This window comes from Osmerus mordax, chromosome 12 (genome assembly GCF_038355195.1).
Source record: "Osmerus mordax isolate fOsmMor3 chromosome 12, fOsmMor3.pri, whole genome shotgun sequence".
Taxonomy (NCBI): Eukaryota; Metazoa; Chordata; class Actinopteri; order Osmeriformes; family Osmeridae; genus Osmerus; species Osmerus mordax.
The window spans coordinates 7666528-7689754 of NC_090061.1; the positions used below are offsets into that span (position 1 = coordinate 7666528).

The window sequence follows — 23227 nt, forward strand, 5'->3', positions numbered from 1 at the left end:
CAGAGACAACACTAGTTCCATAAATGTATATAGTCTAAAAACATAAACATTAAATCGTCTTCGAACTACAGGATCTCTCCTTTTGTCTATGTGGGTTTATGTTTCTTCAAACACTTTCCCTAAGCATGTGGTGTTCAGTGTTTGTGTGTTTCCTCCTCTGCACTTCATGCATTGTCAGCACCACATGATTTGGACAGCTCCTCTTCAGTGTCGACTGTGGGCAGAAGCTACAATGTAGGACTTAGCTTCCATGTGCTGTATGATTCACTTCATTCTAGTTGTTTTCACTTTTGCTAAGACTGTTGAGAAATGACAACGGCTGATAGACTGTAATTAATACTAGCAATACGAATGTTAACGTTGGTTCTCATTTACGTGGACGCTGCAATTGCTGCTGGAATATATGTTTGCCGTAGCTCATGTTCATATTTTGAGCTGTAAGGGCCGCTGTTGATCAGGGTAAGAATTGTTTTCGCAATGTCGGTCAGGATAGTTCCCACCTCTCTCATTGCGCTTTAACAGAAGATACACTGGGTGGGTCTACACTATTTGTGGTGGGGCTTGTCGTAGTAATATTGTACTGGTAGCTAACAGTGTTGCTTTAAAATCAGAATTCGAGCTAACAGCAACAAAGCCATTACTCCTTTTGCAATTTCTCATTGTCAGTTTTCAACGAAAGGATTAATTTGTGGATTGATTTTGAAATCGCTATGCCTTTGGAAGGTTCTCCACTTTCATACGTCATGAAATTGCGTTTATGTGGTGGACTAGTGTTTATTTTTCTCGGATATTGCAGTAACATTGTCTCTGGGCATATCCGGTATTCAATACCGGAGGAGATGAGGAAAGGATCGCTTATCGGTAACGTAGCTCAAGACCTTGGAATAGATTTGAAAAGGCTTCGTGCGGGTCGGGCCCGTATTGTGACCGGAGAGAACATTCAATACACGGAGCTGAAGACAGACAAAGGGATTTTAGTCGTGAGTGAGAAAATAGATCGAGAGCAGCTTTGTGGCGACGTCACACCATGTAGCTTCAGTTTTGAGATCATACTAGAAAACCCGATTGAATTGCATCGTGTTACGGTTGAAATTTTGGATGTAAATGACCATGCACCAGTTTTTCCAATCAAAGATATACATTTTGAAGTGAGCGAGTCGGCCTCTATTGGAGCACAATTTCCACTACAGCACGCTGAGGATCCCGATGTTGGACTTAACGCCCTGCAGAATTATGTTTTAACTCCTAACGATAACTTCATTTTAAAACAACATACAAACCCAGATGGTAGTAAGTATGCTGAAATGATATTACAGAAACCATTAGACCGAGAAGAGCACCCTCTTCTCTCCCTAAAGCTGATCGCTGTAGATGGAGGCAATCCGCAGAGATCTGGAACAGTAGACATAAATATTACTGTCCTAGATGCAAATGATAATGCCCCCATATTCAACCAGTCAGTATACAGGGCAGTTGTCGAAGAAAACTCCCCAAAGACAAAATATATTACAACTGTGAACGCCAGTGACGCAGACAGTGGATCAAACGGTCAAATAACATACAGTTTTTCCAAGCAGAAAGGTAGCATTGAGGAAATATTCAACATTGACGAGAATACAGGAACTATATCTGTTTCAGGCAAAATTGATTATGAGAAGGATAAGAAATACGAAGTGAGAGTAGAAGCCAAGGACAATGGCGGCTTAACAGGCACCAGTAAAGTTGTCATTGAAGTAGTTGACGTAAATGACAACGCACCGGTGATAAACGTCATGTCCTTTTCCAGTCTTGTGTCTGAAGATTCTCCTCCAGGTACCACGATTGCTGTTATAAATGTTAAAGATGCTGACTCTGAGAGAAACGGACACATTTCTTGCTCAATTGATAGTAAACTTCCGTTTAAAATCACGTCTTCATTATCCACCTATTATAATTTGATCTCAGATGTAGCGTTCGATCGAGAATTGACGGAAGAGTACAATATTACCATAACAGCAACTGATTCAGGTTCACCTCCCCTGTTCAGCATCAGAACATTGCTTCTAAGAATCTCTGATGTGAATGACAATGCACCAGTATTCGATAAAAGCAAATATTCAGCCTACATAGAAGAAAATAACTCCCCTGGAATGTCAATATTTACAGTACAAGCGCATGATTCTGACTCAAATCAGAACGCAAGGATATCCTATCTTATCGACGACGCCCAGCTCGGTGGTAGTCCGATCTCTACCTGTATATCGATCAACTCTGAGAGTGGAGTGGTACATGCTGTTAGGTCATTTGATTATGAACAAATCAAAAGCGTAGAACTAGTTGTCAAGGCGCAAGATGGTGGCTCTCCTCAGCTCAGTAGCAATGTGACTGTGAACATTCTCATCCGAGACCAGAACGACAACGCACCTCAGGTTCTGTACCCAGTGCAGACTGGCGGCTCTCTGGTGGCTGAAATGGTGCCTCGTTCAGCAGACGTGGGATATCTGGTCACTAAAGTGGTGGCTGTTGATGTGGACTCTGGACAGAATTCCTGGCTGTCCTATAAACTGCAGAAAGCCACAGACAGGGCACTGTTTGAAGTGGGCTTACAGAATGGGGAAATAAGAACTGTTCGCCAAGTGACTGATAAAGATGCAGTGAAACAAAGGCTCACTGTTGTAGTGGAGGACAACGGGCAGCCCTCTCGTTCAGCTACAGTCAATGTTAACGTGGCGGTGGCGGACAGCTTCCCTGAAGTGCTCTCGGAGTTCACTGACTTTACGCACGACAAGGAGTACAATGAAAACCTGACTTTTTACTTAGTCTTGGCTTTGGCTGTAGTTTCATTTCTGTTCATCACGTGTTTAGTGGTTATTATATCAGTGAAAATATACAGATGGAGACAGTCTCGCATCCTGTATCATTCCAATCTCCCGGTGATTCCTTATTATCCACCGCGTTACGCAGACACTTTGGGGACGGGAACTCTCCAGCACGTGTACAATTACGAGGTGTGCAGGACAACGGACTCCAGAAATAGTGACTGTAAGTTCGCCAGACCGGGTAGTCAGAACGTCCTGATTATGGACCCCAGTTTGACAGGAACCATGCAGCGGATACAGAGTGAAAAGAGCATCTTAGACGAACCAGATTCTCCGTTAGAGGTGAGTTGAACCATATTGTATGGTGAACCGTAGAGGCAACTAATATTGTTCTACATATAGTATGCTTTAGTGCTTCAATCTCGTCTCGTATTTCGTTTGCATGTGTATATTTTAAATGTTATTATTAAGATCAATTGTTCGGCATTTTCTGCTTTAATGGGTAAAGATAGTTGGACAGGAAGGCAGAGGTGAAAGAGGGAATAAATTCAGCAGATTGTCCAGTCTGGAATCGAACCCAGGCATGTGATACCTGCGGACGGTGAGCTTGCAGGTTGCCCCCGCGTTTCTTGACTTTCCAATAACTATTTGAATCACTCATATTGAGTAATGGGCCTTTCAGCACCACATTATGTGGACAGCGCTTCTACACATCACAAAGAAAGGGTTCCTTCTACTTTGATCGTGCTAATTTGTCTTTTAATGCGTTTCATCCAATTAATGGAAGTCAGGTGGCTGAGCGGTGAGGGAATCGGGCTATTAATCCGAAGGTTGCCAGTTCGATTCCCGGTCATGCCAACTGACGTTGTGTCCTTGGGCAAGGCACTTCACCCTACTTGCCTCGGGGGAATGTCCCTGTACTTACTGTAAGTCGCTCTGGATAAGAGCGTCTGCTAAATGACTAAATGTAAATGTAATGGCTTACATGTGTGACTGTAATCTATAATATCTGTAATTTTTTAATATGGCGCTGTCTCAACTTTTTTTCTCATTCTTTTAACATATTGTATTCAGCTCACATTCAACACCACACATACAGTTGCTGACAAACAATAAGACCTGAAATAGGCATACGAAACGTTATGATGTCTTTGCGTAGTTGACATGAAAGTATGTCAATCTGAACAGCAGCTGACTTGGAACAAAGTTATCATTTTCCTATAATGTGTGTAGTATATTTTTGGATTGGTTTTCATGGTTTGGACTCTAAGGGACGCTGTTGGTCAGTAGAAAGAAAATCTGCAGTGCTGTCAGTCGTGTTGAGCTGTCCCTCCCTTATTACTGCGTTTTACCAGATAGAGAGACGGCGAGTTGTGTGTTTGATGGCAAGTAGTTGGTCTCAGCAGCCTGCAATATAAATATATTGGAATACTCTCTAAACTATAACTAGTTATTTTTTCGAACCTGTTTTAGGGACACAACCAACAATTTTAATATTGGATTTACTTTGTTTTGTACATGGCGATTAACGAGTTTGCTCAACCCAGCGAGATATGGCGTTTGAACCGTGGATTTCGATTGCAATTGCTGTTCTTTCTCCTGTATTTCAGTCACTTTGCAGCAGGACAAATCCGTTACTCTATTCCAGAGGATATGAACAAAGGGTCGCTGATTGGTAACGTAGCTCAAGATCTAGGAATAGATTTGAAAAGGCTCCGTGCGGGTCGGGCCCGGATCGTGACCGGAGAGAGCATTCAGTATACGGAGCTGAAGACAGACAAAGGGATTCTAGTTGTGAAGGAGAGAATAGATAGAGAGCAGCTTTGTGGCGACGTCACGCCGTGTAGCTTCAGCTTCGAAATTATATTAGAAAATCCAATAGAGCTGCATCGTGTGACTGTGGAAATAACAGATATTAATGATAATGCACCGGTGTTTCAAAAAAATGAGGTTAAAATCGAGATTAGTGAATCGGCAACACTCGGATCTCGCTTCATGTTAGCGAGTGCCGAAGATGCAGATGTAGGCGATAATGGTCTACAGAAATACATATTATCTTCAAATGATCATTTTGTTCTGAAACAACACTCAAATCCGGATGGAAGAAAATATGTGGAAATGATTCTACAAAAAACGTTAGATAGAGAGAGTCAACCTAGTTTTCAGCTAAAGCTCATCGCTGTAGACGGTGGAAATCCGCAGAGGTCTGGCACAGTAAACATAGATATCACAGTCCTAGATGCTAATGACAATGCTCCTGTATTTAACCAGACAGTTTACCGGGCTACTGTTATGGAAAACGCCCCTAAAGGCAACTATGTTACAACGGTATATGCGAGTGATGCAGACAGTGGTTCAAACGGACACATAACATATTGGCTATCTAATTTAAAACAGGAGCTTGTTGACATATTTCACATGGACAAGAATAGTGGCAAGATGACACTTGTAGGACAAATTGATTATGAAAAAGCTAAGAAATATGAATTTACAGTTGAAGCAACCGACCAAGGAGGATTAACGGACTCCAGTAAAGTAATTATTGACATTGTGGATGTTAACGACAACGCACCAGTGATAAACGTCATGTCCTTCTCAAGCCCTGTGTCTGAAGATGCTCCTCTGGGGACCACAATTGCTGTTATTTATGTAAAAGATGCCGACTCAGAAAAGAATGGCCAGGTGACATGTCATATAGACACCAAACTTCCATTTAAGATAAAATCATCATTAACAAACTACTACAATTTGTTAACAGACTCAACATTTGACCGTGAATCCGTGCCAGAATATAATATAATCATAACGGCCTCTGACTCGGGTTCGCCACCTCTCTCGAGCACAACAACACTTCACCTTAGAATCTCAGACGTAAATGACAATGTCCCATTGTTTGATAAAGTAACCTATTCCGCATACGTCATAGAGAATAATTCCCCTGGAATGTCGATTTTCACAGTTAGCGCGCGGGACTCTGATTGGAATCAAAACGCAAGAGTATCTTACCTCCTCGAGGATACGCAGATAAATGGAAGCCCAGTGTCTAGTTATATATCAATTAATTCTGAAACGGGAGTTATACATGCTGTTCGATCTTTGGATTATGAGCAGAATAAGCAGCTGAAGTTTGTGGTGAAAGCTCAGGACGGAGGCTCGCCTAGTTTGAGCAGCAATGTTTCTTTATCTGTTTTTGTACTCGACCAAAACGACAACGCACCACAGGTTCTTTACCCAGTCCAGACTGGCGGCTCTCTGGTGGCTGAAATGGTGCCTCGTTCAGCAGACGTGGGCTATCTGGTCACTAAAGTGGTGGCTGTTGATGTGGACTCTGGACAAAATGCCTGGCTCTCCTATAAACTGCAGAAAGCCACAGACAGGGCGCTGTTTGAAGTGGGCTTACAGAATGGGGAAATAAGAACTGTTCGCCAAGTGACTGATAAAGATGCAGTGAAACAAAGGCTCACTGTTGTAGTGGAGGACAACGGGCAGCCCTCTCGTTCAGCTACAGTCAATGTTAACGTGGCGGTGGCGGACAGCTTCCCTGAAGTGCTCTCGGAGTTCACTGACTTTACGCACGACAAGGATTACAATGACAACCTGACGTTTTACTTAGTCTTGGCTTTAGCTGTAGTTTCATTTCTGTTCATCACGTGTGTAGTGGTTATTATATCAGTGAAAATATACAGATGGAGACAGTCTCGTATCCTCTATCATTCCAATCTACCGGTGATTCCTTATTATCCACCGCGTTACGCTGACACTTTGGGAACGGGAACGCTGCAGCACGTGTACAATTACGAGGTGTGCAGGACGACTGACTCCAGAAAGAGTGACTGTAAGTTCGCCAGACCCGGTAGTCAGAACGTCCTGATAATGGACCCCAGCTTGACAGGAACCATGCAGCGGATACAGAGTGAAAAGAACCTCCTGGATGAACCAGACTCTCCACTGGAGGTTAGTGTGCTGTAACACACGGTAGTTAGTTTAGATACATGAGTAACTTACTCTTCCTACCCTGACTTATGTTGGTTTTCATTGTAATATGTTTGTATTTTTTCTGAATATACCTTTCAGCACCTGTGGGTGTGGACAGCAACATTTTAAGTGCTCTGAGTAGCAGAAATCATGTTTGTGAAGAAACTATGTTGTTTCGCACATTCACCAAAAACGTAATTTTTTTTACATCCGAATATTACATACACTTTTTACGATATTTTTGTTGTCATCCACGAAATCTGTTTTATATGTATTTATTGGTTATGAGATCATTCAATGACATCTTCAATGTAGGTGAAGTGGCTTGTCATTTACTCACGAGCACTTAATATTATTATTTAAAGGTTGAATGCTGAATGCTAATGATAATTAACTGATGGACCTCTGGAGTCGCATTCCACATGACTATAGTTTTCAATCTATGTGTTTGCGCGTTAAATATGTGTAGTTCAGTAAACTCAACTCAGAGAGACGCTGTTGGCCAGTGTGTTGCAGTGGCAGCACTGGTTGGCAGCTGTACCTCCCCCATATCGGTATAGAGAGAGAAAGAGCAGTAAGCAGTACACACAGTCCGGATAACAGAGAACACACACCACGAAGACTCAGAACAGCGACTATTTTGTTCAACATTTCAATATTGCGGACATATTTCCCTTCCATCTGTGACACTGGATACTGCTGGACTATTCTAGACTTCACAGCGGATTAAAAAGCTTTAGTTTATTCGAACAGAGCAAATGTCGAACAGAACAATGGCACGGCAAGTAGGTCTACTGCTGTTCATCTTGGTCCTCTCTCTCGGTTCAGTGCACGGGCAGGTCAGTTATTCCATTCCCGAAGAAATGGTGAAAGGCTCTATAGTCGGTAACATAGCTCAGGATTTAGGATTGGACATAAAGAGACTGAAATCAGGTAAAGCTCGTATTTATACTGGAGACAGCACAGAATACATCGAGCTGAATAAAGAAAGGGGAGTCCTCCTCATCAAAGAGAGAATAGACCGTGAAGCCTTGTGCGGTGAGACGACGCCTTGTGCTCTACATTTTCAAATGATTCTGGAGAACCCAATGGAAATGTTCCGGGTAACAGTGGAGATCACAGACATAAACGATAATGCTCCCAGTTTTACGAACAGCGGAAAACATTTTGAGATTAGTGAGTCAGCTGTACTCGGAGCTAAATTTGTATTAGAGAAAGCTATGGATGCTGATATAGGATTGAATGGCCTCCAGAGCTACTCACTTAAACCCACAGATAATTTTGTTTTAAAATTTGAAAATCAAGTCGATGGGAGTAGAAAGGTTGAGATGGTCTTACAGAAACCTCTAGATAGAGAAAAACAGGAGAATATCTCTTTGTTATTGACAGCGTTCGATGGAGGCGAGCCACAAATGTTTGGAACAATGCAGATATCTGTTACAGTATTGGATGCAAATGACAACGCACCTATTTTTACCAAACCAATTTACAAAGCTACTGTAACTGAGAATTCTCAAACAGGAACGCACATAACAACTGTAAGTGCATCCGATTTAGACAAAGACACACATGCAGTTGTTTCTTACATTATTTCTAATGGCAAACATCATTTATCGGAAATATTTAAATTGGATAGAAAAAGTGGTGAGGTGACTTTGATTGGACAAATTGATTATGAAAAATACAAACACTATCAAATAGACATAGAAGCTATTGACAATGGTGGTCTATCGGATTCCAGTAAGATCATCGTTGATGTGATTGATGTGAATGATAACACTCCAAATATTAATATAATTTCTAAATCGGATTCCATACGAGAGGACTCCACTCCGAACACAGTGATCGTCATGCTGAGTGTAAACGATCCAGACTCTGAGACTAATGGTAACCTACAATGCAAGCTTAACGATGACATACCATTTACAATACAATCGACCGTAAACGGATTCTATAGTTTAGTGACAGACAGTGAATTAGACCGAGAGAGAGCGTCTGCGTATAACATCAGTGTCACGTGTTCTGATGAGGGAGTGCCCTCGCTGTCCAGCAGCGTCACTCTCACCTTACAGATATCAGATGTGAATGACAACGCGCCTGTCTTTGAGAGGAGCTCATATGAGGCCTACATTATAGAAAACAACACACCGGGCCTCTCTATATTCACAGTGAAAGCCAGAGATGCTGACTGGAACCAGAATGCTCGTGTTTCTTACATACTGGAGGACTCCTCGGTTAACGGAGTTCCCGTCTCCTCATATGTGTCTGTTAGTGCTGATAGTGGAATTGTCCATGCAGTGCGCTCTTTTGACTACGAGCAGATCAAGGACTTCCAGTTCCGTGTAAAAGCGCAGGATGGAGGCTCCCCTCCACTCAGTAGCAATGTGACTGTGAAAATAATGATCCAGGATCAGAACGACAACGCACCTCAGGTTCTTTACCCAGTCCAGACTGGCGGCTCTTTGGTGGCTGAAATGGTGCCTCGTTCAGCAGATGTGGGCTATCTGGTCACTAAAGTGGTGGCTGTTGATGTGGACTCTGGACAGAATGCCTGGCTCTCCTATAAACTGCAGAAAGCCACAGACAGGGCGCTGTTTGAAGTGGGCTTACAGAATGGGGAAATAAGAACTGTTCGCCAAGTGACTGATAAAGATGCTGTGAAACAAAGGCTCACTGTTGTAGTGGAGGACAACGGGCAGCCCTCTCGTTCAGCTACAGTCAATGTTAACGTGGCGGTGGCGGACAGCTTCCCTGAAGTGCTCTCAGAGTTCACTGACTTTACGCACGACAAGGAGTACAATGACAACCTGACTTTTTACTTAGTCTTGGCTTTGGCTGTAGTTTCATTTCTTTTCATCACGTGTTTGGTGGTTATTATATCAGTGAAAATATACAGATGGAGACAGTCTCGTATCCTCTATCATTCCAATCTCCCGGTGATTCCGTATTATCCACCGCGTTATGGAGACACTTTGGGGACGGGAACTCTCCAGCACGTGTACAATTACGAGGTGTGCAGGACGACTGACTCCAGAAAGAGTGACTGTAAGTTCGCCAGACCGGGTAGTCAGAACGTCCTGATAATGGACCCCAGCTTGACAGGAACCATGCAGCGGATACACAGTGAAAAAAACCTCCTGGATGAACCAGACTCTCCACTGGAGGTTAGTGTGCTGTAATTCATTGTTGATAGTTTAGCAACTGGAGGAATTTACTATTTTACTCTGCCTTAAAAAAAAAACGTTTTAGTCTACTTCGTCTATGCACCCTCAACCTTTGGAATGTGACTAAGTTGGTTGTGATTTAAATATTGAATATTTCTGATTAACCATTTCAATACCCTTGGATGTGGACAGCAACATTTTAGTTGATATGAGCAGCAGAAATCTTTTATTTTATTTTGTATTATTAGTTTCGCACATTCATCAAAAACGTACTTGTCTAACATCTGAGAATCACATACACTGTTTACACTGGGTAAAACATAATAGTAATTAACGGGTTAAGTAGGCCTAAAGCAAAGCTGGTTAATGGCTTTTTATTGGTTATTGAATAGTAACTTGAGGGAAAACCTCAACTTAGGTCAATTGGCTTGTTATTTCCTTACGAGCACTTAGATTTATTAGTATTATGATTATGATTTTATTTATGGTTTAATGAACATTGAGCTGTTGTTGAACAAACGGATAGACCTCTGAAGTTGCATTCCACATGACTAGTGAAGCTTTTTATCTTTTTGCAGTGTTTCCTTGTTAAATAAGTGCAGTTCAGTAACGTCAACTGTGAGAGACGCTGTTGACCAGTGTGTTGCAGTTGCAGGGCAGGTTGGCAACAGTACCTCCCCCATCTCCGTAGAACAGAGAGAAAGAACTAAGCAGGTCACAGAGTCCGGGTAACAGAGAAAACACACCACAGCCTCTTAGCAGCGAATTTGTTGTTAAATATTTCAGTATTTTTTAAATATTTCTCTTTTATTTGTGGCACTGGATACTGATGGACTTTAGACTTCAAAGCGGACTATAAAGAGTTTGTTTAATCGAACAGAAGAAATGTCGGACAGAACAATGGCACGGCAAATACTGTTGTTCATCTTGGTCCTCTCTCTTGATTCAGTGCACGGGCAGGTCAGTTACTCTATTCCCGAGGAAATGTTGAAAGGTTCTTTAGTCGGTAACATAGCTCAGGATTTAGGTTTGGATGTAAATAGACTGAAGTCAGGTAAAGCTCGTATTTATACTGGAGACAGCACAGAATACATCGAGCTGAATAAAGAAAGGGGAGTCCTCCTCATCAAAGAGAGAATAGACCGTGAAGCGCTCTGCGGACAGACGACGCCTTGCGCTCTGCATCTTCAAATAACTCTAGAAGATCCCATAGAATTTTTTAGTGTTACCATAGAGATCAACGATATAAACGATAATGCGCCTAGTTTTAAAAAAGATGAAATGATATTTAAGATCAGTGAGTCGGCAGTGGTCGGAGCTAAATTTGTATTGGAGAGAGCGATGGATTTAGATAATGGGGTAAATGGTATCCAAAGTTATATTTTAATACCCAAAGATAACTTCATTTTAAAATTGCAAAATCAACCAGACGGTGGGAAAAAGGTGGAGATGGTTTTGCAAAAATCTCTAGACCGAGAGAGTCAGGAGTATCTCTCTTTAACTCTCACGGCTATAGATGGAGGCGTGCCGCAATTGTCAGGGACTATGCAGATAAAGATAACGGTCCTAGACGTCAATGATAACGCACCTGTATTTACACAGGAAATTTACAAAGCTTTAACAAAAGAGAATGCACCAAGGGGCACAGTTCTAAGTACCGTAAGCGCCACTGATGCTGACCAAGGGTCTAATGGTCGGATGTCATATTCAATAACTAATACTCTGGATGATGTCTCTGACATGTTTGAGATAAATGAAGAAAGTGGTGTGGTTTCGCTATCTGGAAACATAGATTATGAAAGGGCTCGACAATATGAAATACATGTACAAGCTAGTGATGATGGTGGGCTGACAGATTCGTGTAAGATTTTAGTTGAAGTAGTGGATATGAATGATAATAGCCCTACTATTAATATTATGTCGAAAACAAATTCCGTATCAGAAAATGCTAAAGCCGGTACAGTTGTGACCATTATCAATGTACAAGATCCAGACTCTGGTGAAAATGGAAAGGTTATTTGCGCTATTGATGACGACATTCCGTTTATGATGAAATCCTCCTCGAATCATTTCTTTAGCTTGGTAACCGACAATGAATTGGATCGAGAGAGAGCATCTGAGTACAACATCAGTGTCACGTGTTCTGATGAGGGAGTGCCCTCGCTCTCCAGCACCGTCACTCTCACCTTACAGATATCAGATGTGAATGACAACGCACCTGTCTTTGAGAGGAGCTCATATGAGGCCTACATTATAGAAAACAACACACCGGGCATCTCTATATTCACAGTGAAAGCCAGAGACGCTGACTGGAACCAGAATGCTCGTGTTTCTTACATACTGGAGGACTCCTCGGTTAACGGAGTTTCTGTCTCCTCATATGTGTCCGTTAGTGCTGATAGTGGAGTCGTCCATGCAGTGCGCTCTTTTGACTACGAGCAGATCAAGGATTTCCATTTCCGCGTAAAAGCGCAGGATGGAGGCTCTCCTCCACACTGTAGCAATGCGACTGTGAAAATAATGATTCAAGATCAGAACGACAACGCACCCCAGGTTCTGTACCCAGTCCAGACTGGCGGCTCTCTGGTGGCTGAAATGGTGCCTCGTTCAGCAGATGTGGGCTATCTGGTCACTAAAGTGGTGGCTGTTGATGTGGACTCTGGACAGAATGCCTGGCTCTCCTATAAACTGCAGAAAGCCATAGACAGGGCGCTGTTTGAAGTGGGCTTACAGAATGGGGAAATAAGAACTGTTCGCCAAGTGACTGATAAAGATGCAGTGAAACAAAGGCTCACTGTTGTAGTGGAGGACAACGGGCAGCCCTCTCGTTCAGCTACAGTCAATGTTAACGTGGCGGTGGCGGACAGCTTCCCTGAAGTGCTCTCGGAGTTCACTGACTTTACGCACGACAAGGAGTACAATGACAACCTGACTTTTTACTTAGTCTTGGCTTTGGCTGTAGTTTCATTTCTTTTCATCACGTGTTTAGTGGTTATTATATCAGTGAAAATATACAGGTGGAGACAGTCTCGTATCCTCTTTCATTCCAATCTCCCGGTGATTCCGTATTATCCACCGCGTTACGCAGACACTTTGGGGACGGGAACTCTGCAGCACGTGTACAACTACGAGGTGTGCAGGACGACTGACTCCAGAAAGAGTGAATGTAAGTTCGCCAGACCGGGTAGTCAGAACGTCCTGATAATGGACCCCAGCTTGACAGGAACCATGCAGCGGATACAGAGTGAAAAGAACCTCCTAGACGAACCAGACTCTCCACTGGAGGTTAGTGTGCTGTAACTGCTCATGCCAATATTTTCTTGTACCGTTTATTCAAATATATCAGCCTCAAACCTTAGTTTTAGGTTTCCATTTCAGCACTAGGGACTATGAACAGCGACATAGTTAGCTGCAATCATGTGTTGCTTAGCCTGCACCCTATGAGCTTTACCATGTCACTCTATCGTACATGTGTTCCTATTATCTAAATAATTCGTTTATTTTTGATGTAACCCTTTAATGTGTATTATGGAAATTTGATGAATAGTTGTACACTTTCACTTAACTTTCACGTTAAATATTGGGTTTGCCTATCAACTCTTACTTCTCATTTGAGAAGGGGTTTAAAAGTGTTTCGACGTCGTATTTGCCTGAATTAGTTCATACTTTCTGGTTTAGTTATGATTGTGTTTTGTATGTCAAATTATTACAGATTAAGCAAATGTTGAATTGCTTGGTTAATTCATGTCATATCTGAGGAGCTGAATTTGTCTTTGACTGATGTGTAATTCTGACTAAATGTAAAATAAATGACTAAATGTAAATGTAATTCAGTAAATTGAACTCATAGTGCCGCTGTTGGCCAGTGTGTTGCGTTTGCAGAGCAGATTTGCAGCAGTACCTCCCCCACCAACTTGATATATTAGAGAGAGAGAGAAGGAGCAGAAACGCACATTCCGCATTACGTAGAGAACAAAAACACGGTTCTGCAATTCTTTTTTTAAATTACATATTGAATTTTAGAAGCTATTTCTCGTCGATGATCGACACTGGAAAATATTGGATTATACTCAATTTTCTTGTGGATCCTTATATCTTTATTTTAAACATAGGACATTACGGACTGAACAATGGAACGGCAAGTACTGTTGTCCATATTGGTCCTCTCTCTCGGCTTAGTGCACGGGCAGGTCAGCTATTCTATTCCAGAAGAAATGGTGAAAGGCTCTCTAGTAGGTAACATAGCGCAGGATTTAGGTTTAGATATAAAGAGACTGAAATCAGGCAGAGCTCGATTACATGTAGGAAACAACGCAGACTATATAGAGCTGAATAAAGAAAGGGGAGTCCTCCTCATTAAAGAAAAAATAGACCGTGAAGTGCTCTGTGAACAGACAACGCCTTGCGCTCTACATTTCCAAATAATTCTAGAGAATCCAATCGAATTTTACCGTGTCACAATTGAGATCACGGATATAAATGACAATGCCCCTTTTTTCCAGAAAGATAAGATGAAATTCGAAATAAGTGAGTCGGCAACGACAGGAGCTAAATTTATACTAGAGAGAGCGTTCGATTTAGATATTGGAGTAAATGGACTCCAAAGTTACTCTCTTAACCCAACGGATAATTTTGTTTTGAAATTACAAGGCCAGGCAGATGGAAGTAAAAAGGTCGAGATGGTCTTACAGAAGCCTCTAGACCGTGAGAAGCAGGAGCAGATACTTCTGTTGTTAACCGCGTCTGACGGTGGTGAGCCGCAGATGTCTGGAACTGTCCAGATACTCGTCACTGTGCTTGATGCCAACGACAATGCTCCAGTTTTTACGCAGACAATATATAAGGCTAGATTGGTTGAAAACTCCCCTACTGGAACTGTCTTAACTACAGTTAGTGCATCAGACATAGATAATGGATCTTATGGCTTAGTGACATATTTCATATCGAGTAGCACCGTTGGTATATTGAATCATTTTGAAATTAATGAGAGTAACGGCGAAGTTCGGTTGAAAGGCGAGGTTGATTATGAAAAATCTAAGCACTATCAGATAGATATAGAAGCTAAGGATCAGGGTGGCCTTTCAGATTCGAGCAAGTTAATGGTCGATATCATAGACGTGAACGATAACATGCCTATGATTGATTTAATGTCAACGTCACGGTCAGTTCCAGAGGACTCCCCCTCTCAGACAGTTATAGCTGTGATGAGTGTTCACGATCCAGACTCTGATAGTAACGGAGTGGTTGGCTGTGTTTTGAGTGAAAATATACCGTTTGCAATAAAGTCTACCTCAAACGGATTCTATAGCTTAGTAACAGACAGTGAATTAGACCGAGAGAGAGCGTCTGAGTACAACATCAGTGTCACGTGTTCTGATGAGGGCGTGCCCTCGCTCTCCAGCAGCGTCACTCTCACCTTACAGATATCAGATGTGAATGACAACGCGCCTGTCTTTGAGAAGAGCTCATATGAGGCCTACATTATAGAAAACAACACACCGGGCCTCTCTATATTCACAGTGAAAGCCAGAGACGATGACTGGAACCAGAATGCCCGGGTTTCTTACATTCTGGAGGACTCCTCGGTTAACGGAGTACCCGTCTCCTCATATGTGTCCATTAGTGCTGATAGTGGAGTCGTCCATGCAGTGCGCTCTTTTGACTACGAGCAGATCAAGGATTTCCATTTCCGCGTAAAAGCGCAGGATGGAGGCTCCCCTCCACTCAGTAGCAATGCGACGGTGAAAATAATGATTCAAGACCAGAACGACAACGCACCTCAGGTTCTGTACCCAGTCCAGACTGGCGGCTCTCTGGTGGCTGAAATGGTGCCTCGTTCAGCAGATGTGGGCTATCTGGTCACTAAAGTGGTGGCTGTTGATGTGGACTCTGGACAAAATGCCTGGCTCTCCTATAAACTGCAGAAAGCCACAGACAGGGCGCTGTTTGAAGTGGGCTTACAGAATGGGGAAATAAGAACTGTTCGCCAAGTGACTGATAAAGATGCAGTGAAACAAAGACTCACTGTTGTAGTGGAGGACAACGGGCAGCCCTCTCGTTCAGCTACAGTCAATGTTAACGTGGCGGTGGCGGACAGCTTCCCTGAAGTGCTCTCGGAGTTCACTGACTTTATACACGACAAGGAGTACAATGACAACCTGACTTTTTACTTAGTCTTGGCTTTGGCTGTAGTTTCATTTCTTTTCATCACGTGTTTAGTGGTTATTATATCAGTGAAAATATACAGATGGAGACAGTCTCGCATCCTCTATCATTCCAATCTCCCGGTGATTCCGTATTATCCGCCGCGTTACGCAGACACTTTGGGGACGGGAACTCTGCAGCACGTGTACAACTACGAGGTGTGCAGGACGACTGACTCCAGAAAGAGTGACTGTAAGTTCGCCAGACCGGGTAGTCAGAACGTCCTGGTAATGGACCCCAGCTTGACAGGAACCATGCAGCGGATACAGAGTGAAAAGAGCATCTTAGACGAACCAGATTCACCCCTTGAGGTTAGTAAATTTAATTCAGTGTTTGCCCATAGGTATGATCGTTCAGTAGAACTTAATAAGCTTCCCATACCCTTAAATTTCACTCTTTCGCACAAAACGTGTTAGCAATATGTTAATGGTGAGTGACACGTTGATTTAGTCCTGACAACACTGAGAAGAGACTCTCTCTCTCTTTTTTCTCTGCCTCCGGCTTTTTTCATTCAAGCATAGATTACACTTTATTCATGTATTGTCCAATAATTTAAATAAATATCCTGAATTTTCCAACATGAATTTAAGACATTGCTTCCCATAATTTGAAGGCATTGACTTATTTCACCATGCATAATGGAGGCTCTTTGAAAGATGAAAACGTGACAACCGTGCCGTCACAATGTGCCTTCAACTCTTTGTTTTTAATTCTGATACTTCACTAAATTATTTAGACACGAATGTAGTTCTTGACAATGAACTCTATGGGCCGCTGTCGGCCAGTGTGTGGTAGTGTTATGGGTTGGTAGATTTGCTACAGTACCTCCTCCATTACTTCGACATATTAGAAAGAAAGAGCAGGACCCAGAGCGCACAGACCGGGTAACAGACATCAGCAATGACGGAGAAATTGAGGTTCTAGTCTTTTGTTAGAGAATTTTCTATCTTGGAGTTGTTCTACTTGGATTTAGGCGCCGAAAACGAATGGAATATTGCCCAACGATTAGAGAATAATCACAGGTTTGTTGCGTTTATATTTGAGGTGAAAACATATCGGACATAACAATGACACGGCAAGTACTTTTGTTCTTCTCGGTCCTCTCTCTCGGTTCAGTGCACGGGCAGGTCAGTTACTCAATTGCCGAGGAAATGGTGAAAGGTTCTTTAGTCGGTAACATAGCGCAGGATTTAGGTTTAGATATTCCGAGGTTGAAATCGGGTAAAGCTCGTATTTATACTGGAGAAAGCGGAGAATACATCGAGCTGAATAAAGAAAGGGGAATACTCCTCATCAAAGACAGAATAGACCGTGAAGCGCTCTGCGGTCAGACAACGCCTTGCGCTCTACATTTTCAAATCATTTTAGAGAATCCTATGGAATTGTACAGTATTACGGTTGAGATCACCGACGTTAATGATAACCCTCCCTCTTTTGGGAAAAGTGAGGTGAAATTCAAAATTAGCGAGTCCGCAGTCAGTGGGGCAAAATTTGTGTTGGAAAGGGCTATGGATCTTGATGTTGGTAATAATGGTCTTCAAAGCTATTTGCTCAATCCAACTGATAATTTTGCTCTTAAATTGCATAACCAAGCAGATGGCAATAAGAATGTTGAAATGGTTTTGCATAAACCCTTAGATCGAGAGAAACAGGAGCAGTTGTCGTTAGTACTGACTGCCATAGATGGAGGCGAGCCGCAGATGTCTGGAACAATGCAGATACTCATCACCGTATTAGACGTCAATGACAATGCGCCTGTTTTTACTCAGCCTGTGTATAAAGCTACAGTAACAGAAAATGCCCCAAAAGGTACAGTTGTGACTACAGTTAGCGCTTCAGATGCTGACCAAGGTTCAAATGGTAAGATAACTTATTCAATCACAAACATGTTAGATGATGTCCGAAAAGCCTTTCAAGTAAATGAGGACAGTGGCGAGCTGACAGTAATAGGAAACATTGATTATGAAAAATCTAAACATTTCCAAATCAATTTACGTGCAAGCGATGATGGTGGACTGACTGATTCATGCAAAGTAATAGTCGATATTGTTGATATTAACGACAATAAACCTATTATAAATATCATATCTAGATCAAATATTATAGCCGAAGATGCCAAAACAGATACAGTCGTAACAATGATTAATATACAAGACCCAGACTCGAGTGAAAATGGTAAAGTTAAGTGTTCGATTAACGAAAACATTCCTTTTCTGATGAAAGCAACTTCAAGTAACTTTTTTAGCTTAGTAACAGACAGTGAATTAGACCGAGAGAGAGCGTCTGAGTATAACATCAGTGTCACGTGTACTGATGAGGGAGTGCCCTCGCTCTCCAGCAGCGTCACTCTCACCTTACAAATATCAGATGTGAATGACAACGCGCCTGTCTTTGAGAGGAGCTCATATGAGGCCTACATCATAGAAAACAACACACCGGGCATCTCTATATTCACAGTGAAAGCCAGAGACGCTGACTGGAACCAGAATGCTCGTGTTTCTTACATACTGGAAGACTCCTCGGTTAACGGAGTTTCCGTCTCCTCATATGTGTCTGTTAGTGCTGATAGTGGAATTGTCCATGCAGTGCGCTCTTTTGACTACGAGCAGATCAAGGACTTCCAGTTCCGTGTAAAAGCGCAGGATGGAGGCTCCCCTCCACTCAGTAGCAATGTGACTGTGAAAATAATGATTCAAGACCAGAACGACAACGCACCTCAGGTTCTGTACCCAGTCCAGACTGGCGGCTCTCTGGTGGCTGAAATGGTGCCTCGTTCAGCAGATGTGGGCTATCTGGTCACTAAAGTGGTGGCTGTTGATGTGGACTCTGGACAGAATGCCTGGCTCTCTTATAAACTGCAGAAAGCCACAGACAGGGCGCTGTTTGAAGTGGGCTTACAGAATGGGGAAATAAGAACTGTTCGCCAAGTGACTGATAAAGATGCAGTGAAACAAAGGCTCACTGTTGTAGTGGAGGACAACGGGCAGCCCTCTCGTTCAGCTACAGTCAATGTTAACGTGGCGGTGGCGGACAGCTTCCCTGAAGTGCTCTCGGAGTTCACTGACTTTACGCACGACAAGGATTACAATGACAACCTGACGTTTTACTTAGTCTTGGCTTTAGCTGTAGTTTCATTTATGTTCATCACGTGTGTAGTGGTTATTATATCAGTGAAAATATACAGATGGAGACAGTCTCGTATCCTCTATCATTCCAATCTCCCAGTGATTCCGTATTATCCACCACGTTACGCAGACACTTTGGGAACGGGAACTTTACAGCACGTGTACAACTACGAGGTGTGCAGGACGACTGACTCCAGAAAGAGTGACTGTAAGTTTGCCAGACCCGGTAGTCAGAACGTCCTGATAATGGACCCCAGCTTGACAGGAACCATGCAGCGGATACAGAGTGAAAAGAACCTCCTAGATGAACCAGACTCTCCACTGGAGGTTAGTGTGCTGTAACTGCTCATGCCAATATTTTCTTGTACCCTTTTAGCAAATATCTCTGTATAGCTCTGGATAAGAGTGTCTGCTAAATGACTAAATGTAAATGTAAATATATCAGCCTCAACCTATACCTTTCGGTTTCCATTTCAGCACTAGGGACTATGAACAGCGACATAGTTAGCTGCAAACATGTGTTGCTTAGCCTGCACCCTATGAGCTTTACCCTCTCAGTTTATCGTACATATGTTCCTATTATCTAATTAATTAGAATATTTTTGGAAGTAACACTTTAATGTGTATTATGGGAATTTGATGAATAGTTGTACACTTTCACTCAACTTTCACGTGAAATATTGGGTTTGCCTATCAACTCTCTCTTGTCATTTGAGAAGAGGTTTAAAACTGTTTCGAATTTATATTTTCCTGAATTAGTTCATACTTGCTGGTGTGGATATGATTGTGTGTTTTATGTCAAATTATTACAGATTAAGCAAATGTTGCATTGCTTGGTTAATTCATGTCATATCTGAGGAGCTGAATTTGGCTTTGACTGATGTGTAGTTCAGTAAATTGAACTCATAGTGCCGCTGTTGGCCAGTGTGTTGCGTTTGCAGAGCAGATTTGCAGCAGTACCTCCCCCACCAAGTTGATATATTAGAGAGAGAAGTAGCAGAAACGCACATTCCGCATTACGTAGAGAACAAAAACACCGTTCTGCTATTCTTTTTTAAAGTGAAATATTTCATTTTAGAACCTATATGTCGTCGATGATCGACACTGCAAAATATTGGATTATACTCGATTTTGTTGTGAATCCTTATATCTTTATTTTAAACATAGGACATTACGGACGGAACAATGGAACGGCAAGTACTGCTATTCATATTGGTCCTCTCTCTCGGCTTAGTGCACGGGCAGGTTAGCTATTCTATTCCAGAAGAAATGGTGAAAGGCTCTCTAGTAGGTAACATAGCGCAGGATTTAGGTTTAGATATAAAGAGACTGAAATCAGGCAGAGCTCGATTACATGTAGGAAACAACGCAGACTATATAGAGCTGAATAAAGAAAGGGGAGTCCTCCTCATTAAAGAAAAAATAGACCGTGAAGCGCTCTGTGAACAGACAACGCCTTGCGCTCTACATTTCCAAATAATTCTAGAGAATCCAATCGAATTTTACCGTGTCACAATTGAGATCACGGATATAAATGACAATGCCCCTTTTTTCCAGAAAGATAAGATGAAATTTGAATTAAGCGAGTTGGCATCGACAGGAGCAAAATTTATACTGGAGAGAGCGTTCGATTTAGATATTGGAATAAATGGACTCCAAAGTTACTCTCTTAACCCAACGGATAATTTTGTTTTGAAATTACAAGGCCAGGCAGATGGCAGTAAAAAGGTCGAGATGGTCTTACAGAAGCCTCTAGACCGCGAGAAGCAAGAGCAAATACATCTGTTGTTAACGGCGTCTGACGGTGGTGAGCCGCAGATGTCTGGAACTGTCCAGATACTCGTCACCGTGCTTGACGTCAACGACAATGCTCCAGTTTTTACGCAGGCAATATATAAGACTAGATTGGTTGAGAACTCCCCTACTGGAACTGTCTTAACTACAGTTAGTGCATCAGACATAGATAATGGATCTAATGGCATAGTGACGTATTTCATATCGAGTAGCAGTGTTGGTATATTGAATCATTTTGAAATTAATGAGAGTAACGGTGAAGTTCGGTTGAAAGGCGAGGTTGATTATGAAAAATCTAAACACTATCAGATAGATATAGAAGCTAAGGATCAGGGTGGCCTTTCAGATTCTAGCAAGTTAATGGTCGAAATCATAGATGTGAATGATAATATGCCTATGATTGACTTAATGTCAACGACACGTTCAGTACCAGAGGACTCCCCCTCTCAGACAGTTATAGCTGTGATGAGCGTTCACGATCCCGACTCTGATAATAACGGAATGGTTGGTTGTGTTTTAAGTGAAAATATTCAGTTTGCAATAAAGTCTACCTCAAACGGATTCTATAGCTTGGTAACAGACAGTGAATTAGACCGAGAGAGAGCGTCCGAGTATAACATCAGTGTCACGTGTTCTGACGAGGGAGAGCCCGCGCTCTCCAGCAGCGTCACTCTCACCTTACAGATATCAGATGTGAATGACAACGCGCCTGTTTTTGAGAAAAGCTCATATGAGGCCTACATCATAGAAAACAACACACCGGGCCTCTCTATATTCACAGTGAAAGCAAGAGACGCTGATTGGAACCAGAATGCTCGTGTTTCTTACATACTGGAGGACTCCTCGGTTAACGGAGTATCCGTCTCTTCATACGTGTCCATTAGTGCTGATAGTGGAGTCGTCCATGCAGTGCGCTCTTTTGACTTCGAGCAGATCAAGGATTTCCAGTTCCACGTAAAAGCGCAGGATGGAGGCTCCCCTCCACTCAGTAGCAATGTGACTGTAAAAATAATGATCCAGGACCAGAACGATAACGCACCACAGGTTCTGTACCCAGTCCAGACTGGCGGCTCTCTGGTGGCTGAAATGGTGCCTCGTTCAGCAGATGTGGGCTATCTGGTCACTAAAGTGGTGGCTGTTGATGTGGACTCTGGACAGAATGCCTGGCTCTCCTATAAACTGCAGAAAGCCACAGACAGGGCGCTGTTTGAAGTGGGCTTACAGAATGGAGAAATAAGAACTGTTCGCCAAGTGACTGATAAAGATGCAGTGAAACAAAGGCTCACTGTGGTAGTGGAGGACAACGGGCAGCCCTCTCGTTCAGCTACAGTCAATGTTAACGTGGCGGTGGCGGACAGCTTCCCTGAAGTGCTCTCGGAGTTCACTGACTTTACGCACGACAAGGAGTACAATGACAACCTGACATTTTATTTAGTCTTGGCTTTGGCTGTAGTATCATTTTTGTTCATCACGTGTTTGGTGGTTATTATATCAGTGAAAATATACAGATGGAGACAATCTCGTATCCTCTATCATTCCAATCTACCGGTGATTCCATATTATCCACCGCGTTACGCAGACACTTTGGGGACGGGAACACTGCAGCACGTGTACAATTACGAGGTGTGCAGGACGACTGACTCCAGAAAGAGTGACTGTAAGTTCGCCAGACCGGGTAGTCAGAACGTCCTGGTAATGGACCCCAGCTTGACAGGAACCATGCAGCGGATACAGAGTGAAAAGAACCTCCTGGATGAACCAGACTCCCCACTGGAGGTTAGTGTGCTGTCACTGCTCATGCCAATATTTTTAAGTATCCTCTTTGCGAATATATCAGCCTCAAACCTTAGTTTTCGGTTGCCATTTCAGCACCTTATTCTGTGGACAGCGAAATAGTTAGCTCCAGCTTGATACCTAGCCTACACACCTTATGAACCGTACCCACTCAGTCACTCCTACACGTGGTCTTATGATCTATTATTGGTTTGTTATTTAATACAACACGTTATACTACCGTGTATTATGGAAATGTAATGTTTTAGGTGTCCACGTTCACGGAAGTTATACATAAAAATAGCGTTGCTTATCTGCTCTTATAATTTGAGAATGGGTTTAAAGCCGTGTCAATGTCATATTTGCCAGTATTAGTTAACATATGTTCCGTGAA

General features: G+C 42.5%; 7 protein-coding genes across 7 annotated transcripts in view; all 7 read left to right on the forward strand.

Annotated features, from left to right (window-relative positions):
- Positions 1 to 743: 743 nt before the first annotated feature.
- Positions 744 to 3149, forward strand: LOC136954532 (protocadherin beta-4-like). The gene is made up of 2 exons (XM_067248158.1): positions 744 to 1077; positions 2365 to 3149. The coding sequence occupies exons 1-2, from the start codon at positions 744 to 746 to the stop codon at positions 3147 to 3149; spliced, it is 1119 nt and encodes a 372-aa protein (XP_067104259.1).
- A 1167-nt stretch (positions 3150 to 4316) lies between these two features.
- Positions 4317 to 6767, forward strand: LOC136954533 (protocadherin gamma-A8-like). The gene is made up of 2 exons (XM_067248159.1): positions 4317 to 4689; positions 5977 to 6767. The coding sequence occupies exons 1-2, from the start codon at positions 4317 to 4319 to the stop codon at positions 6765 to 6767; spliced, it is 1164 nt and encodes a 387-aa protein (XP_067104260.1).
- Positions 6768 to 7546: 779 nt separating this feature from the next.
- On the forward strand, positions 7547 to 9952 carry LOC136954534 (protocadherin gamma-A4-like). The gene is made up of 2 exons (XM_067248160.1): positions 7547 to 7869; positions 9151 to 9952. Exons 1-2 carry the CDS (start codon positions 7547 to 7549, stop codon positions 9950 to 9952), a joined length of 1125 nt encoding a protein of 374 aa, XP_067104261.1.
- An 885-nt stretch (positions 9953 to 10837) lies between these two features.
- On the forward strand, positions 10838 to 13237 carry LOC136954537 (protocadherin gamma-A7-like). The gene is made up of 2 exons (XM_067248162.1): positions 10838 to 11166; positions 12454 to 13237. Exons 1-2 carry the CDS (start codon positions 10838 to 10840, stop codon positions 13235 to 13237), a joined length of 1113 nt encoding a protein of 370 aa, XP_067104263.1.
- An 830-nt stretch (positions 13238 to 14067) lies between these two features.
- LOC136954538 (protocadherin beta-16-like) lies at positions 14068 to 16578 on the forward strand. The gene is made up of 2 exons (XM_067248163.1): positions 14068 to 16452; positions 16558 to 16578. Exons 1-2 carry the CDS (start codon positions 14068 to 14070, stop codon positions 16576 to 16578), a joined length of 2406 nt encoding a protein of 801 aa, XP_067104264.1.
- A 630-nt stretch (positions 16579 to 17208) lies between these two features.
- On the forward strand, positions 17209 to 19608 carry LOC136954539 (protocadherin gamma-A7-like). The gene is made up of 2 exons (XM_067248164.1): positions 17209 to 17525; positions 18807 to 19608. The coding sequence occupies exons 1-2, from the start codon at positions 17209 to 17211 to the stop codon at positions 19606 to 19608; spliced, it is 1119 nt and encodes a 372-aa protein (XP_067104265.1).
- An 843-nt stretch (positions 19609 to 20451) lies between these two features.
- LOC136954609 (protocadherin gamma-A11-like) overlaps positions 20452 to 23227 on the forward strand; it is a 69087-nt gene continuing 66311 nt past the window's right edge. The window contains exon 1 of the mRNA XM_067248235.1: positions 20452 to 22836. Within this exon, the coding sequence (XP_067104336.1) occupies positions 20452 to 22836 (2385 nt within the window). The remainder of the gene's footprint in view (positions 22837 to 23227) is intronic.